A 15581-nucleotide genomic window follows, 5' to 3' on the forward strand; every position below is an offset into this window, starting at 1 on the left:
GGGCGGGGACAAAAATTCCATGGTCTACTCCCAGATCTACACCAGTGACGGCCCGTCACGGTTTTCTGATTGTTCGTTCTGGCCCTGCGACATTGTTTCATGGGGTGCGGGCTGTTTATGGCCTGTAACAGTGATTCATGGATTGCACCTTTGCTCCATATTTCAAGTTGCGGTGTTCTGTCAGATAAAGCATTCCCCTTGAAGGTCAAAACGGTATAATTTCAAGTTAATCTTGCCATAGTCTAGACCTCATAGTGTTATGTACGAGCTTTGCAGTTGCGCTCTCTACAGATTCTCGACTTGGAAAACCTTGTCACTATTACGCCTACCCTAGAGCGAGCGATGGAGGACAAACACTACTCCTTCAGAATGAATGTTGATCAGCTCAATCCTTACAAAAGACTTACAAGGGTACTACTGCTGGGATCTGAAATCGAACCTTGGTCCCGGGAACAGTCTCTTGTGCCCAAACAGCGACAAGATAGATTTCCAGTATCTTCACTGGTGAAGTAACATTTAAACTTACTGATAGCCCACCAATACGTGGAGAAAACTTGTTTCACAAGCTTAGAGGAACACCCCAGACCCATCTCACATACATGTTCTGGTCATATAGATGATATTCGAGCACCGGTCTATGTCATCAATTATCAGTCTATCCTAAGAACGACAATGTGTGCTCAGTGTGGACCATCACTTCAGCTAGGCTGGCATACCGCTGGTGCCAAACGGATGAGAGCAAGCCATTTGATGCCGCCCATGCATGCGACCCAGCAACAAGCCCCACTCTCAGTCCATACCCCACTGCGAGATGGAAGCTACGACATAACTGCTCAGAACGAGACTCTTCAAATTGGCCTGTCGATCGCGATTGCTTCTGACAATATTGTGTTTGTGGAAAAGCTTCTTCACCATCCTCAGATCAATCTTTATGATACATCTTGCTCAACAAAGAGCCCAATAGCTATAGCGCTTGAATATCAAAGACATGACACTCTTCGTCTGCTCTTGGATCATTGCCAGATTGATCCAAACGCCAGAGACAGCCAAGGCCAAGCACCACTACATCTAGCGGTCATTTACGATGATCCGATAGCCGTCCGAATCTTACTGGAACATCCGAGGGTTGACATCAACTGTCTCACCGCCGCGGGGGATAGCCCTCTGCTACTTGCAGCCAAGACTTTCGACGGAAACAGGGCCAGGAGTCAGATTCTGCATGATATTGTGTCCATGCCTGACGTTTTGCTAGACCAGCGAGACCGGATGGGACGTTCAGCGCTCTGGCATGCAGTGAACACAAGCAACATTCTGCTCATAATGATGCTATACCAAGACCCACGGACTGAGGTTGGCATGGCAGATAGAGAGGGTATCACACCATACGTTTGAGCTGTATGAAAAGAAATGTTGCATTGTCAGACTCTTTCACTGGCTTGATGCATACAGAGCCTGCTGGTTGAGTAGGGGTAGATTGAGTATCAAGTGGCGTTGGAAGCTGATGCTTCCGCATCAAGCCCTTGTCCAAGGTTGGAACTATCTTGGTGGAGGTCAGTTTATGCAGCGACTTGGCACCTTGTAATGATTTGCTATCTGGAAAGGCACTACACTGTATCAATACCATTATGTTGAAAATGTTTGAAGTTCAGACCAGAGATCTTGCATAACAGGGAGCTTGCCCGCATTAGCCAAGTAGAGCGAAGTCAAAAGGAAAGTCCTTTCTAGATACGTACAGTCCACAGGGCTGAGTGGCCAGCTTGTCAATTCTCGGCAAAGGCGGCAGATGCCAAAGTGAACCCCCGTAAACCTTTCCGTGCCAGCCGCCAAGAATGTTTTTCGGCCTGAATTTACTCCGGGTTACCTTGATCCCCACGTCCCCCTCTGGTGAGCCTTGTAAACGAACATTATTTTGTGCAGGCCGGCCTTGTTGGCCACAATTTCACTAATCTTCCTCCTGTACGGCCTGCGAATATTGTACAGACTTGTGTCTTTGCCAGACTGTTGATTTCCCAGGATACTCGATCGCGTTCTCACAATGAGGGATAAAGCGCTCTCTCTGGGCAAGTCGTGCATACACATGGATTATTAGAAACGGACCTTCCCTGGTGACTGGTGAGGGGATTTCTGTACACCCGTCGATAGCTGCTCTTGATGCTTGTATTCACCTAATGAGGATATGATTGGACCTCCACGGTGAATTTCGCAGCTAGCAACTAATCAAATGGTCCCAGGTAGCCCAAGATTTGAGCCAGACGAAGTGTAAAGATTAAATAAACGTTGAAGAATCTTTTTCACGCTTTCCTCAACTATTATAGATGGTCATAGACTTACATCCAGGGCAGACGTGTGGCATATGATATCAGTCCCTCAGAGCTTCATATCCACTTGTCAACCGCAAAATATGACCGCAAACAGCGGATCATCTCGGCACACTTAGATCGATGGAAACCAACGAATTCCTCTGCTGGTCAATTTCTGCGGTAATGCCTGTCGCTTCACTGAGAGTCTCAACATATTGTCCATGCGACGTGCATTACGGATGTTCCAGCATCGCTGAAACAACTACTGTTGATCAATTCCCGATGGAATGTATAAAGTGACTCAGGCTCTCCCTTATTGGATGATGTTGGTCCGTTCAATCGAGATACAGCCCAATGACCACTGGAACCATTGCCCAATCAAGCAAGTATGACGCGGAACAAATGCTGGAGAATAAAAATTGATATCACAGGACACCACGGCTCCCAGGATCACTCCTAGCGGAACCTGTGCATCACGAAAGATTGTCTGATGGAGCAACATCAAATTTGATTTCTGCATTCCAGCCTAGCATCATTTCTGAATCAGTCACTGAATGTGAATGTCGGCTTTGGCAGAAGCCCCGGTGCACTTCCTTGTGGGATACGTCTACAGAGTACACTTCAAATCATCCACGGAACGAAGGCTGCCTGTATCAGGTCCAACATATGCCTTTTATCTACCAACTTGCTGGGGCAGATGATCATCATATGGCGTGGTGCTATTGTCTAGTATCACCCAGCAGGACCTCGGTCATGATACTCAAGGACCTACTGTTCAAAACAAGGAGGAGCATCCGAATTCCTGGGAGCTGGCTGTCGCGAGACCCTTGCTTCTTGGTGAAAGCCTCACGAAATCGCAATATAAATTCAGTAGTCACCGTAGTCGCAACATTAATTTGACACACCTCAAATACACAGTCCAGACATTTTCTGGTGGCTTAACTCAACTACTCTTTCAACATGACCACCCTGCCCTGCTGGGACCCCCTGACCCTTTGTGAAATGGGAGCCGGCCCTAGCGGTGATGGTTCGTTCTGCTGTGGGATAACAATCCACGGGACGCCTTGCAAAAACACCATACGGATGAAAGAGCTGAAGACAGGCCGGGATGACCTGAAGTGTCTCTCTTTTTATCCGTTTGATTCTTCGGATCTACAACCTTTGCTTTGCAGTATTGCCAAGAGCTTCCTGTGTACACGATGGCACCGAGCGCGACAAGCAGAGTCTCTAGGGAAGCAGTGGTATGATACGGCTATGCGTAATTATGCCATATGGGCTCTATCCCCTGCTGATCCTCAGCCTTCATTACCGGTATCGTCTTTGCATGGTATTGGATCAGAACCTGCTCCCGATACATCCCTACTGGACGGAGACGGGTCTCTACACTCAGCCGAAAACGAAGCCGTGGAAGTCTCATCCATCGAGACGTCGATAGTCACCGAGGAATCACAGACCACCGAACCGTATATCTCAACCACCATGGTCCGAGCAGATTATGTTCCACGGGACGTACCACCTACTCAACCAGCTATTCCCCCATGTGCTGGCGATATCCGTGCCGGCGTCGGGGAACTGCAAATCGCAAGTGTCAGTCTGAGTGATGAGGTTTCTGAAATTCACTGCACGTTTTGCTTGGCTGAAGATGGCGATCAGGCGGATGAGTGTGTGGTATTACGGTGCAACGAATGTACAAGCTTAGCCCACTTGGTCTGCGTGAAGGAGTGGCTGGAGAAAAGGGACTCGGGATTCGATCAATCTTGCTGCGTGTGGTAAGTGCAAGTTCCAAAATGGAAGACTGGTTGGTGTCCTAACGTTTACCAGCCGAAGAAGAGGGACATTGGATGCGCTGGTCCGTTCACCAAGGGTGCCTCTGGCATCTGGTGCATCCGAAGGATCATTCACGGCTTCAGTTGATGAAAACACACTCGGCCCCGTATATCCCGATATTTCGAGTCTGATTGACGGACAACAATCCGAGCCGGTGGTGACGAGACAATCATCTCGTAGATTGATGGATCAAGCCGTGAGACAAGGTACCCGTCGGTCGGCTAGACTGGCAATCCTACCGCACCACAGCCGCGGAGAGCCTCGCCGGTCTGAACGATTAGCCGGGCAGCGTCGTGGCTGAATTCAGATGTGAATTTGGATATATTCAAACTGACATGCGGGATTGAAACGGCCAAGACATTCTCAATGCAGCCCACCGTTCTCATGGAAGTGGGTCCAACACATGTGACAAGGTAGCTTTAGTGTGATACTCCTAGATGGGGAGATGTCAAGGAATATTCGCATGAATGTGCTCAATCAGATGCCGAGATATGGAAGACAGATTTGAATTTTCAAGTAATCCGCAATTTAATCGAGAGGTGATGCTGATACATAATAGCCAGCATCGAATCTGCTTGTGCCTATTCTACTGTAACGTATTTAAATGTAACACCAAACTCGGAATTGGCTTCTATAATCTAAGAAGAGACTCGGTACTTGGGACCAATAAGGAAATTCGAGACCAGGATTCTCATTCTCGCCCATGGCAACATGGTTGAATCCCCTATTGACTTAGCCTGTTTTTCCAGCCACGACACTGGGACAAGCTAGCTAGAATATGGAACGGGTCTGGAATACTGTATTAATATTCTTGAACTGGTGATACATTAGTTGAAAAGACCCGCAGAATTCCCAAAGCAGGCTAGCCGGCCTTGGCCCTATGGCTTGAAAGTGTAAGTCGTTGCGCCATGTTCGGGAGCGTTGTAATTGAATAAGCTTCTGAGACACCAAAGGCGTCGCGCATTAGCCAAAGATCGCTTCGAGCACTGGGCGGGAGCTATCCCAAAGTCATGGCAGATCTACCGACGGAATGGACCGAGCTCTCTCTCAACACCCAAAAATCCATAGCCTGCATCAACGAGGAAGAGACCCAGGCTGGGGCCGCTGTTAAAACCTACATTCTGTCCTGTGCAAATAGGGTGAACCCGAGCTCGAGATACCATCCCTCCGGCTGAACCTGTCCTGGTTTTCTGTATGCTATGTATTGAAGAGGGGAACACAGTGATATGTAACCAGAATACACGGGTCGAGGTAACATAGACGTATGCCAACAACAACCACCATCAATCCACATACTAAGTGTAGGGACTGACCCCTGGGGTCTGATCAGAGAGGTATAGGAGTGTGTATTCTTCACTAGTGCCTTACACCGCTATAGGCATCTAACGTACATAAATACATCCCGGAGGCACTGAGTGTCAAGGAAGACAAAGGAAACACTATCATGCAGATCTATTGCCGTATTGGCTATGGGATTCGGCACCAAGTCCGGCCACACATAGAGGGGGGATTCCTCTAGGGCCCGACTTACACTCCTCAAGTGTTAGTCGCTGTATCAAAGTGAACCAACTCCTTGTGCTCTCTCCTTAGTATATCTCGCCTAGCCCACAGGTGTCACCCTAATCTGACGAGTTCACTACACTGAGGTCACATGTAGTAGGAAGGCCATCCTTCCCTAGTACAATATGTATACTGGAAATTAATCTTATTGGCTTTAACTATATTTGGAGCGTCCCAATGGATCATAGGTGGTTTGCTTACTCCCTTTCATTTTGAAAAATAGATATATTAGCTAGTGACGGCTACGGAAAGCTTAGAAACAGGTCATAATAGGTGAAAGTCCTAAGAAGCGGGCTCAGAGAACAATGAAAAGAGGTGTGCTGTACAGTTCAGGTAAGCCCTATAAAGTACCCACATTTCCCCTGGCCAAATCTGCCAAGGTTACATGCACCCATGCGCTACCGTTCAATGATCGGGACCCCAGCAGCGGTCTTGTGTGCCTATTTAAAGCTGCATTCCTTGACGCATTTGACGATTGGTTCGAATCGACGAGAGCGACTATGGAAGGGGCCAAGCGTCAGCAAGCTAGATCAATGTGAAACCCAGAAAACATTTGTCCGCCACTAATGAGCACCGTCGCTCAGAGTTTGAAGGCATAATATACCAAGATTTTTCTTTTCGTATTATTAGTTTGTATTCTGTCTTGGCATGCTTGCGAGACAAAAGCTTCACGATGGTGGACTAGCTACACAAAATAAATTAGATAAACTTGTGTTACAGTATCTTGTGTTAAAAGCGACATAGTAGCGACAAACTACATGCGTATGGACTATGTATATATGCATGTTCAAAGAAATCCTAACTCGATATCAAATTAGAGAAATTGAGAATCCAAATATCCTGGCTTGTCTTCTATTATTTCCTATAGAACAAATACAGATACGTATAAACTCGTACAATCGGAACCAATTATAAGAGGGTTATGATATTGAAGGTGCTGGATCGAGTTGAGCGATCCTGCTAGTTTGCGGTGGCTAGCTGTATAGCCCGTACGAATGCTTCGGTCCGCTTTGCATACAAAGACAGTATCACAAGATCAAAGCACGCGCTGAATCATTAGTCCGAGAAAGAAAAGGTGGTAACCGTCTCCTGCAGAGTTTCATATTTCTTGTTATCCGGCAAAAGCTCAAGCAGCCGTCCATTCCATCCTTCGTATATTATCGTTTGGCATTACCGAGTTCCAATTTGAATTCCTCCTATCGCCTCTAGTCTTTGCCTATTGAAGCCTTCTCTTGCGGATCACAGTCCACCCGGTCACATATGATAATGGGCCTTCTTTTTGATGCATTGGATGTAGTTCCCACTTGTCTGCCTCTGGGGTACGCAGAAGCAGTTGCCAGGGACCTATGCTGGTCTTGAAAGTCAAGCCACAGATTGGACTAAGGTCACCTGGCATGGAAAGTCTATGCTTCACTCCGCAGACATCCGACGACTCGATCATCTGGATCTTTTTCAGCGAACTTGAAGTATATTGAGTCCTGATGGCTCTTTTGTCGAAGAGCCGTTTCAGCTCTTTCTTGGGAAGCTCAATGGTTTCTGTGGAGACCATGAGATTTTTGATGTAAAGAGTAATTCCTGGAACACGCAGATCATGCCCTGGACCTAACGCCAGAGTAGTCCGGGGAAGAATGACCTTGTGTCCCTTTTCAAGATAACGATAGTCCTCTCTCAGCGAATTGAAAAAGACATCCAGGTTATAGCTCAGATCACCTGTCCAATCGTTTGGTGCTAATAGAATGTGATGATGTTTTGGGTCTTTGACGTCTGGATTACCGATGCTTGATAAATTCTTGCCGATAAGGATAGGCCCCGGTGCTTTAACATATGGTGACTCTTGCAAGAGTCTCTCGGCGAGATTGAGCCATTCGTCTGTAGCAAAAATGGCCCTCCACAGGATATTGTCGGCGCACTCCCGCTTAGCACCCTGATTGGCAGCTTCTTTGGTGGCGTTTGGAGGGCTCCTTTTTGCTATCATATCGAATACCTCTTGGGGCAATCGGTGGAATAGGCTTTTGCTTCGTTGCATTTTTGGATAAGAGGTGTTAGTTTGATATAATATCACTGCTAAGGACGGAGAGATTTTTGACTATTCATAAGCTTTTAAGCTAGTAGAATTGACGCAAGCCAGCATTATTCCCAGAAGGTACCATGTCTCGTAAGTTTATTTATCGCTTTTCTAACTCGCGGAAGGTAAATTAAGAATGGGATCAATAGTAGCGGTGATACGAGTGTGCATGAACGATCTTTCCCGGTCGACTGCGCGCTCTGACGTTGATCCAAGATTATGACTCCACAGGCTATCGGCACATACCATCAACACTCACGAAACATCAATGCTCACCAAATATCAAGAAGTCCGCGGTGGAATCTTATCGAAGGGAGAGCACTAGAGATACAATCACTCATGTATTGAATCATCGGTTCCAGGCTCCACTTAAGACTATTTTTGTCAGCTTTCAAGAGTGATTCCGTGAATAGTACAGTAGCTGGAACGGGAACGGTTTATTGCGAGGATGGAGGTGAAGACCTTCGATTGTAGGTATTGGTCTGGCGGTAGGGAATGTTCTTGCGCCATTGGCGTTGGTTGGTTTGGTGTCTGTGTACCAGCGTCGGTGGTTAATTTCTTGGATGGTTCATGTTCCGCAAAATTTTGTAAATGAGAGGGGGGAGGCGTCGATTAAAAGGTGAAGTATCTTGGTAGATTCGAGAGTTTGTTCAGCTCGCTGTGCATGACCTCCCATACACAGTCGTTGACGTGTAAACGTTGTCTTCCTTGAATCCTTTGGCGCTGCAGGCTTGCCAGGCGTATGTACGCTTCACAAGCAAAGCAGTGGAATAAATCGTTGAAGGGTGCGGACATTTCATAGTAGTAATTTTTCCAGGCTATTGGAGGGGATTGACACCATTGACCACTTTCCTTTGGAATGACCGAGCCAAGGCTTCAAAAGTAGCATAGAGAGCTGCAATCAAGTATTTTTCTCAGGGCCATGAGTTGAGGGGCGTGTTTTCAACGGGGCGGTGGTGTTCGCGAGTTTGAGGCACAGGAGGGGGGCGGCGAGTACGCAGTAGGCTTTTCGTGCTCATTCTGGGGGGTTCCTTCTCGTGCCGACCGTATTCAACTTACAGTCCATTCATTGTCCCTCTCCTGAATATCTAAAGTTCCATCCTGGGTTACTTTTACACAATTTCCGGCTCTTAAGTATAGGCGCATGGATCACCAATTTGTGTAATAAACAGTTTGAACGTTCATACGCTCACTTTTGCTCTCTAGGATAGAAGGATTCACAGCCAAGGATCATTGCGAGAACTGAATATAAAAAGAATCAGAGGGACTGGGGCTGATACTGATGGATTCAATCTCTCTTCCTCTGTTCAGTAAGAAACCCACAGCGAATCCTTCCATCGGAAATATTCCTCATGAAAAGGCAGCGCATTCTGTCTTCTGGGACCGAACCAAGGCCAAAAAGAAAAAAAAGAAGAGATACAACTTTCCATCTCAAGACTTTACCCAGGGAGCTTCTTGATCATGTGATGTCTTTCACTTCCATATTGTCTTGGCCAAGTATCTTATCCGTTTCAAACCGCCAGCCATGGGAGTTAGACAAGCCCAGTATTTCACTCTGGTCTTCTCTTTTCAAATGCGAAAAATGGCTTGAAAAGATGGTCCAGGAATACCAGGCTAAGCCGGTTTTGGTTGGCTCTGGTCTTGACAACCATTCACGTGGCACCTACCTGATCCTTCACGTTTGTGCCGCTAAGAAAGGCTCATCATACGTGCGCTTGTGGAAACTGTTCAAGGAGTGTCTCCAAGAGCATACTATCACTGCAAACGCGGAGGTCATATTCAGTTCCGGCGCTACGCTCAATGTTCAAGACCTCCTGATCGACAGTCTTGATGGTCCTGTGCGAGTCCCGAGCGCGAAAAAGATCTTTCACTTCCGAGAGGGAAATCCAAAGATACAATACTCGTTTTATAAGGCGCCACGCGTTCGCAATCTCGACTTAAGTTATGTCTCCAGAGATCGTGAGGACTGGGACTGGAAGCTCAGGCTCATTACGAGTGATGAATAGGGGGTTGCAGTCACTGTTCACTACCGCATGGAGGTGAATGCGTTGAAAGTATCAGATGATTCGTTTTGGAAAGGTGTTATCCAAGCCGCAGAGAGACGGAATTAGTAGTAGTGGAATCGAAGCGGATGCTGCGAACGAAGGCACCGGGTTGTTTCTCTTTCATGTAAGACACCTAATTTGTCAGATTGATGCAGCACTCCTGTCTGGGTCTTGTGGGCAGCCATTAATTCCAGCGATATCAGAGCTCTAGCGCAAAGGCTCAAAAGTAAGATGGCAAACCCTTCTAGACAATCGCCTGGCCAGAGAGCCAACAACCAGGGATTTCAAAGCCGTCCCACTGCCGTGAATAATTGAGATCTTGTTGAGTCCTGTCGGAGAAATGGAGTGGTGCATTAGTAACTAGACCTTCCTTCGGCTGTGTTTCTAGGGAATAGTCTTTCTAGGGAATAGTCGGGTGCACCAGTTATCTCAGTCTTGACATTAGTTGATCATTGAGCGGACACAGATATAAACATCTTGCCAATGAATACCAAATTATATTCAATTTACAGGTAGCTGCAGCTCCTGGGAACATTCTTCGTCGAAAATTTGTGGCGGAAGTTCGAAGATACATTCTATACATACATACCGACGATCTTATGACATAAACACCCGATATTGATGCTCGAAGATGCCCTCTATGCGGCAGGTTATGCTACGTTTACCCATAGGGATCATCGCGAGCGCACGCTTCCTACGTAAGAAACATATACTGTGTAAGAAGACCTGGTCAAGCAGCTCGGCTGGAAGTTCATGATATTTGCCGTAGGTATCAGTGCAAGAATTCACGATAGTTGCCAAATGATCTGGAAGGTGTATGTACTTAATCTTGGATCTATAATTCTTATTTACAGTTTACACAAATAGAATGACCAACGTAGGTCCTAGAAACGTTTTGATCGTACCATTCACAGCATTCCTGCGAGAGTAGGGCCATTGAGTACCGGGTGAGGCAGTCTTGAGAATCCTTGTAAATTACAGTAGTCAAATTATCCTTCTCTGGCAACCTACACGAGGACCCTACGAGGACCCTATTATCACAGCTGTACATCATCCGTTTACAGCCCAAATATATCTGGAGAATGGGGCACTCAAGTGGCCCAAACTGTGTTCTTTTTAACGGTTGGTATGCCGCAACAAGCTCCATCGGTCCTGGGAACTCCGCACTTTTAAGCCCTTCACCTGATACGCTTACGTAACACCTCTGACAGACTACAATGTCTAATGCAGTAGGCGGTCGCCAATGGGATGTATCAACAGGTCTGGTTTTCTCATTCTGATAATTACGCACATAAATTCTGCCTGGAGATCACCTGATCGGTCATGTGATCCATTCTGGTTCGACCAATCAGAGCTCTCCATTCAATAGTGGTTTGGACTAACCCAATTGGGCTAGTTCTGCACCCGTGTTCTGTCAACCTCCCAGACCAACCTAAACACGACCGGTCGTCCACGGTCACACTAGGAACCTTGGCCTCTATGGAATCCAGCAATAAATGCGTCGACAGTCGCCCGTATACCTACTTTCCACCACTGCAGAGAGACAGCAACCAGAAATTGATCAACTCTGCTTAGGTCTCACAGACCTCTTAGGACACTGCAGTTCCGATGAATCATTCTGATGACATCCGGTATTACATAACCGCCAGCCTGATGCGGTTAATCTTTTGGATCTGATACAAAAGGGAGACCCACCATTTCGACAGTCCATCGAAATATCATCACAGACGCTTATCCAGCCAGTCAGAGAGCTCTATGAGAAACTAGTCTCTGGGAAGAACGGTGTTGATAGACAGTATATCAGCTCTGATCCAGACTACCCACTGGTTGAGATAAAGAGAAAGATCAACAGGAAATCCAGAGCAAGCGCTTTACGTCTCAATGATACCGAACAGGGTACTTTTTCAAATGCTGGAATTTTGTTCAGGAAGAACTCTATTGTGATGAGAAAGAGGCGACCCTATCTTCTGGGGGCCTCCTCTACGCCGAGACAACCCTATGTTCAAACTCAATTCTTTGCTCCTGGATCAGTCTCGGAGAGGAACGAAATTCTAGCTCACCGACCTTTAAGTCATAATCGAGATCGCCTACTCGCGGCATACAGCATACAGTTTGGGCCAATGTGGGAGGAACTGGATTGATCCAGGTTTGTCGGTGGTAAACATTAGATTCATCATTGCTTCCCTTATTGGAAAGCTGAAACTATGGCGGTGGCGTTGTTCAGGGAAATTGGAAGGAAACATGGCTTTGAGTAGTACTTTGATTTCACCCACGACACTTCCCATCCAGTCTCAGAGCCAGGACCAACAGTGCGCACGGTCTTTACAGAAGGAACGTCTAGCTCGAACGAAACCTTCTTCGTAAGTTGATGCGCAGAGGAAGCGGAGTAAGGGAGGCAGAAGACTAAGGTTGTGTCTACTTATCTTTTGAATGCATATACCATGTGCTAACTTATTTATTATTATTATATAATCTGACTAGATAAGTGTCCCGAGGTCCTTAGCAATAGTGAATAGATTTGATGACCGTGATATGAAATCAAATCTATGAATACCAAAGTATTGAGCTTGGCCCATCGCGATGGCGAATCATATTGAGGGCTGCCCTGCCTCTAAACCTCGCTTCCACTTCTAAGCATCAAAAGACGATTTTCTTGCAGGCCTAGAGGTTGATGGTCTGGAATTCAGTAATTTGGTGTTGTCGAGTTTCGAAGCCCAGAGTTTCTAGAACCAGCATCGTAGTAAGTATCTGTTTAACCTCCTAGTATTCTTTGCTACGTCACAAAACGAGACCACCAAAATAACGTGCCATTGAGGTAGGACTGTAGGTAGACGAGCTAGAGAGGGAGTCCCAGGAGCGGCAGCGGTCACCAAATAGGCAAAGTAAATTCCGCACACAATGTAAGATGATCCAATGCCTCGCATGCTTCCCTAAATCCAGCCATGTTGTTGTTGAGAAACGTCTTCGGTTTGATATGAGAAGCCTAGTTTGGAACCGAGCGGGATTTCTGCCCTCGCCCAAATGTTTACAGAATTTGACGGGAGATATACCTGTACCTATGTTGAGTAAGTATGAGAGAACTAAAGTGACTCCGGGACGTAACATGATTCACAACATCCCGATATATCACGATGGCACCTTAGCTGAGACCCGCCCCTACGTGAAAGTCTCCTCGGTAACAGCCCACGGACCAATAGGCACCTTCTCCGTCCACTCCTCTCGCGGAGGCCTTCAAAGTAGCAGAATTCCTGGCGGTTTACACTCGTGAATCAACCGTGACCACTCATCACTCGGGTTAGGCTTAATAAGATCGACATAAAGCCCCATAACTCTCCGGTACCCACACTCCTCATAAAGCCACCTTCCAATCGGACTACCCTCAATGAAGCTCTCATACCCCAACGGATCAACAATCGCATGTCCCCACTCCATCAATAAGCGCCCTACCCCCTGACGCCGATAATCCGGATGCACACCCATCGCATTCACCCCCGCGTGTGGTCGCTGAAACCAGCATTGCCGTGGGAAGAGTGCCTGATTGAGCACTCGCTCTGCGTACTCGGCTCGCTCCGTGCTTTCGGGGTACCAGGTACATTTCACAGGTTGCGGTCCGTTCGGGAATGGATTCTCATGGTAGATCAGCCATTCGCATCCACCGGCTACTCGACCCGTTTGTTTGTCGATCACGTAGACGAGACGCGAGAATGGGTTCCTTTCACTTGCGCTCCACCGGACTTCGGTATCAAGTGCTTTGTCCTGGGCGCGATCTTCGGCCGTGGGTCCGCTTATCGGATGCACGGCGGTAAAGACGGGGCTTTTAGTTGGAAAAAGTCAGGCGCTGAATGTCAAATTGGGAAGAGGTCTGGTTTTTACTTGTATGGGTGCATATTAGCTGCCCATAGCACCTCCACTAAGCGAGCATATTCTTCCTTGGTAGGAATTACTTTGACTTCGAATGAGCCGGTCGCAGTCATGATGGTTAAGGTGGGATGTGATGTGTGATGAAGGAAACGTTAAAAATGAGAAAAAAAGCGGTTTGGTAGAAGACACTTGGGACCAAGTGACTCGGTTTAAGTACAGTGGACGTTACATGCATGTATCTACGTATGTTTTGAATTCCCTTATTCCTACTTTAGAGCCCAGGCCATCAACAAAGATGAAGATTCAAGGCAGTATAGTCAAACAAGATAATAAAGTCTATGTCATCACCGGGCGGAAGTGTCGTGTTACTTCCCTAGTGTGGAAAACACAGGAAAACTCAGAGTAAGATATTGCAGTCGCTGAATCAACGGTGAACGAACTCCGTTGATACATGTTTGAACAGCAAAAGGGTTCTTGTAAAAATAGCATTTTATTGTATGTTGATGAGTGATGAGTGATGAGTGTTGAGTGATGAGTGTTGATGAGTGTTGATGTTGATGAGTGTTGATGAGTGTTGATGAGTGTTGATGAGTGTTGATGTTGATGTCCACGAGCGTGGTACAATTCAACCAACTGACTCTCTGGATAGGATCTCCATGCAATTTTTGACTGTATAAAGAGAAATTACTTTGAAGGTGGCTTGATACGTTAATCATCACGGTCAGAAGCTACATCAACCTGCAGGTCCGATGGGTGCCGTGCGCGATTTGCCATATAAGACAATCACTAAAAGAGCAATGGACAGAATGATCACCAGGGCTCCGTAAGCAGCCTGTCCAACACTCCCGTAGTAGGTAATTCCGTCGTACTGCAGATCGTCAGGGTCAATAAATGTTGCAATCAAGGATTGAAAGCCTTGCACGTGGTCGGCTACATAGCCGCCGGTTACGATGGCAATGAAACCGTAGATGCATTGCCCAATTCCCTACACAAGGCAGTGACCGTCGTCCGTCCGTACACTCGTTCGATGAATTGCGATGTAGATTCCCAAAATGGCAAAGATGGTAGAGGCAATGGCAATCATGATCATTGCGGCGAGCACGTTATTCGCCATTTGTATTGTTGCCATGAGTCGGGCTGGAGGATCCGACGCAGCCAGATCGGATTTCATCAATCGCCGCAATCCGGTGGTCCAGTAAGCTATGGCAGAGCTGAATGCAGCGACCATCAGCTTTATGAGGGCGCAGAGCAAGGCGATGACACGCTTCCATAGCACCTTTTGCGTGGGCATTTTGGTTGCAAATGAAGTATCTCAGTATGAATATTGGGCTTGATGGCAATGGCCAGACAAATTTGAGTCGTGTATGGGGAGAGCTGTAGAACAGGGTTTAAGAGACATCGTGCTCGTACCTTAAATATTCGCCTCACTAGTGATTTCGATCACCGATGTCCCCACCAGCCACATCACGGCTCCTGGGAGCTTCAATCTGTTTATTCTATCCAGCCCGTACATTTCTCTACCTCTCGACCCCCAACCAGTTTGGACAAATCAGGCAGGAAACCAACAGTGTAGCATTGTAGCACCCTCGCAAACAGGCATTGGGCTCCTGGGAGTGCTAGGGCAGCCGCTGGATTCTTGACAACTTTAGTGAACGCGTTTGGCTCACAATCTGGCCAAATATCTGTAATGGCATTGGGAACTTTTCTTGTCACTGGAGTAACATTTGTATTCTTTCTCGGGCTGACGGGATTGTTCAAGTTCTGGAAATTGAAGAGAGCGATTGAGGAAGATCCATAACCTTCAACATCTGGCAACACTTCCGAAGATTTTTCTTGCCGCAATAAAAGCAAATTGGCCTTTCAAATAATGACACATCATTTGCAAGTGCACTGAATCCAATTTAATGAGTATGTTGTGATGAA

The 15581-nt window shown here is 46.9% G+C and overlaps 6 protein-coding genes across 6 annotated transcripts; 3 read left to right on the top strand and 3 right to left on the bottom strand.

Moving 5' to 3' along the window:
- Positions 1–672: 672 nt before the first annotated feature.
- Positions 673–1392, top strand: N7483_002504 (ankyrin repeat domain-containing protein; the record flags this gene model as incomplete). Its single annotated transcript, XM_057085941.1, has 1 exon — positions 673–1392. One exon carries the CDS (start codon positions 673–675, stop codon positions 1390–1392), a length of 720 nt encoding a protein of 239 aa, XP_056952090.1.
- A 1868-nt stretch (positions 1393–3260) lies between these two features.
- Positions 3261–4428, top strand: N7483_002505 (uncharacterized protein; the record flags this gene model as incomplete). Its single annotated transcript, XM_057085942.1, has 2 exons — positions 3261–4069; positions 4122–4428. The coding sequence occupies 2 exons, from the start codon at positions 3261–3263 to the stop codon at positions 4426–4428; spliced, it is 1116 nt and encodes a 371-aa protein (XP_056952091.1).
- Positions 4429–6903: 2475 nt separating this feature from the next.
- N7483_002506 (uncharacterized protein) lies at positions 6904–7713 on the bottom strand (the record flags this gene model as incomplete). Its single annotated transcript, XM_057085943.1, has 1 exon — positions 6904–7713. The coding sequence occupies one exon, from the start codon at positions 7711–7713 to the stop codon at positions 6904–6906; it is 810 nt and encodes a 269-aa protein (XP_056952092.1).
- Positions 7714–9347: 1634 nt separating this feature from the next.
- N7483_002507 (uncharacterized protein) lies at positions 9348–9758 on the top strand (the record flags this gene model as incomplete). Its single annotated transcript, XM_057085944.1, has 1 exon — positions 9348–9758. The coding sequence occupies one exon, from the start codon at positions 9348–9350 to the stop codon at positions 9756–9758; it is 411 nt and encodes a 136-aa protein (XP_056952093.1).
- A 3270-nt stretch (positions 9759–13028) lies between these two features.
- N7483_002508 (uncharacterized protein) lies at positions 13029–13771 on the bottom strand (the record flags this gene model as incomplete). The annotated part of the gene is made up of 2 exons (XM_057085945.1): positions 13029–13611; positions 13671–13771. 2 exons carry the CDS (start codon positions 13769–13771, stop codon positions 13029–13031), a joined length of 684 nt encoding a protein of 227 aa, XP_056952094.1.
- A 620-nt stretch (positions 13772–14391) lies between these two features.
- N7483_002509 (uncharacterized protein) lies at positions 14392–14949 on the bottom strand (the record flags this gene model as incomplete). The annotated part of the gene is made up of 2 exons (XM_057085946.1): positions 14392–14643; positions 14677–14949. 2 exons carry the CDS (start codon positions 14947–14949, stop codon positions 14392–14394), a joined length of 525 nt encoding a protein of 174 aa, XP_056952095.1.
- Between the last annotated feature and the right edge of the window lie 632 nt (positions 14950–15581).

Source organism: Penicillium malachiteum (assembly GCF_028827825.1).
Source record: "Penicillium malachiteum strain IBT 17515 chromosome Unknown utg000001l:1.0-8184562.0:1.0-8186909.0, whole genome shotgun sequence".
NCBI lineage: Eukaryota > Fungi > Ascomycota > Eurotiomycetes > Eurotiales > Aspergillaceae > Penicillium > Penicillium malachiteum.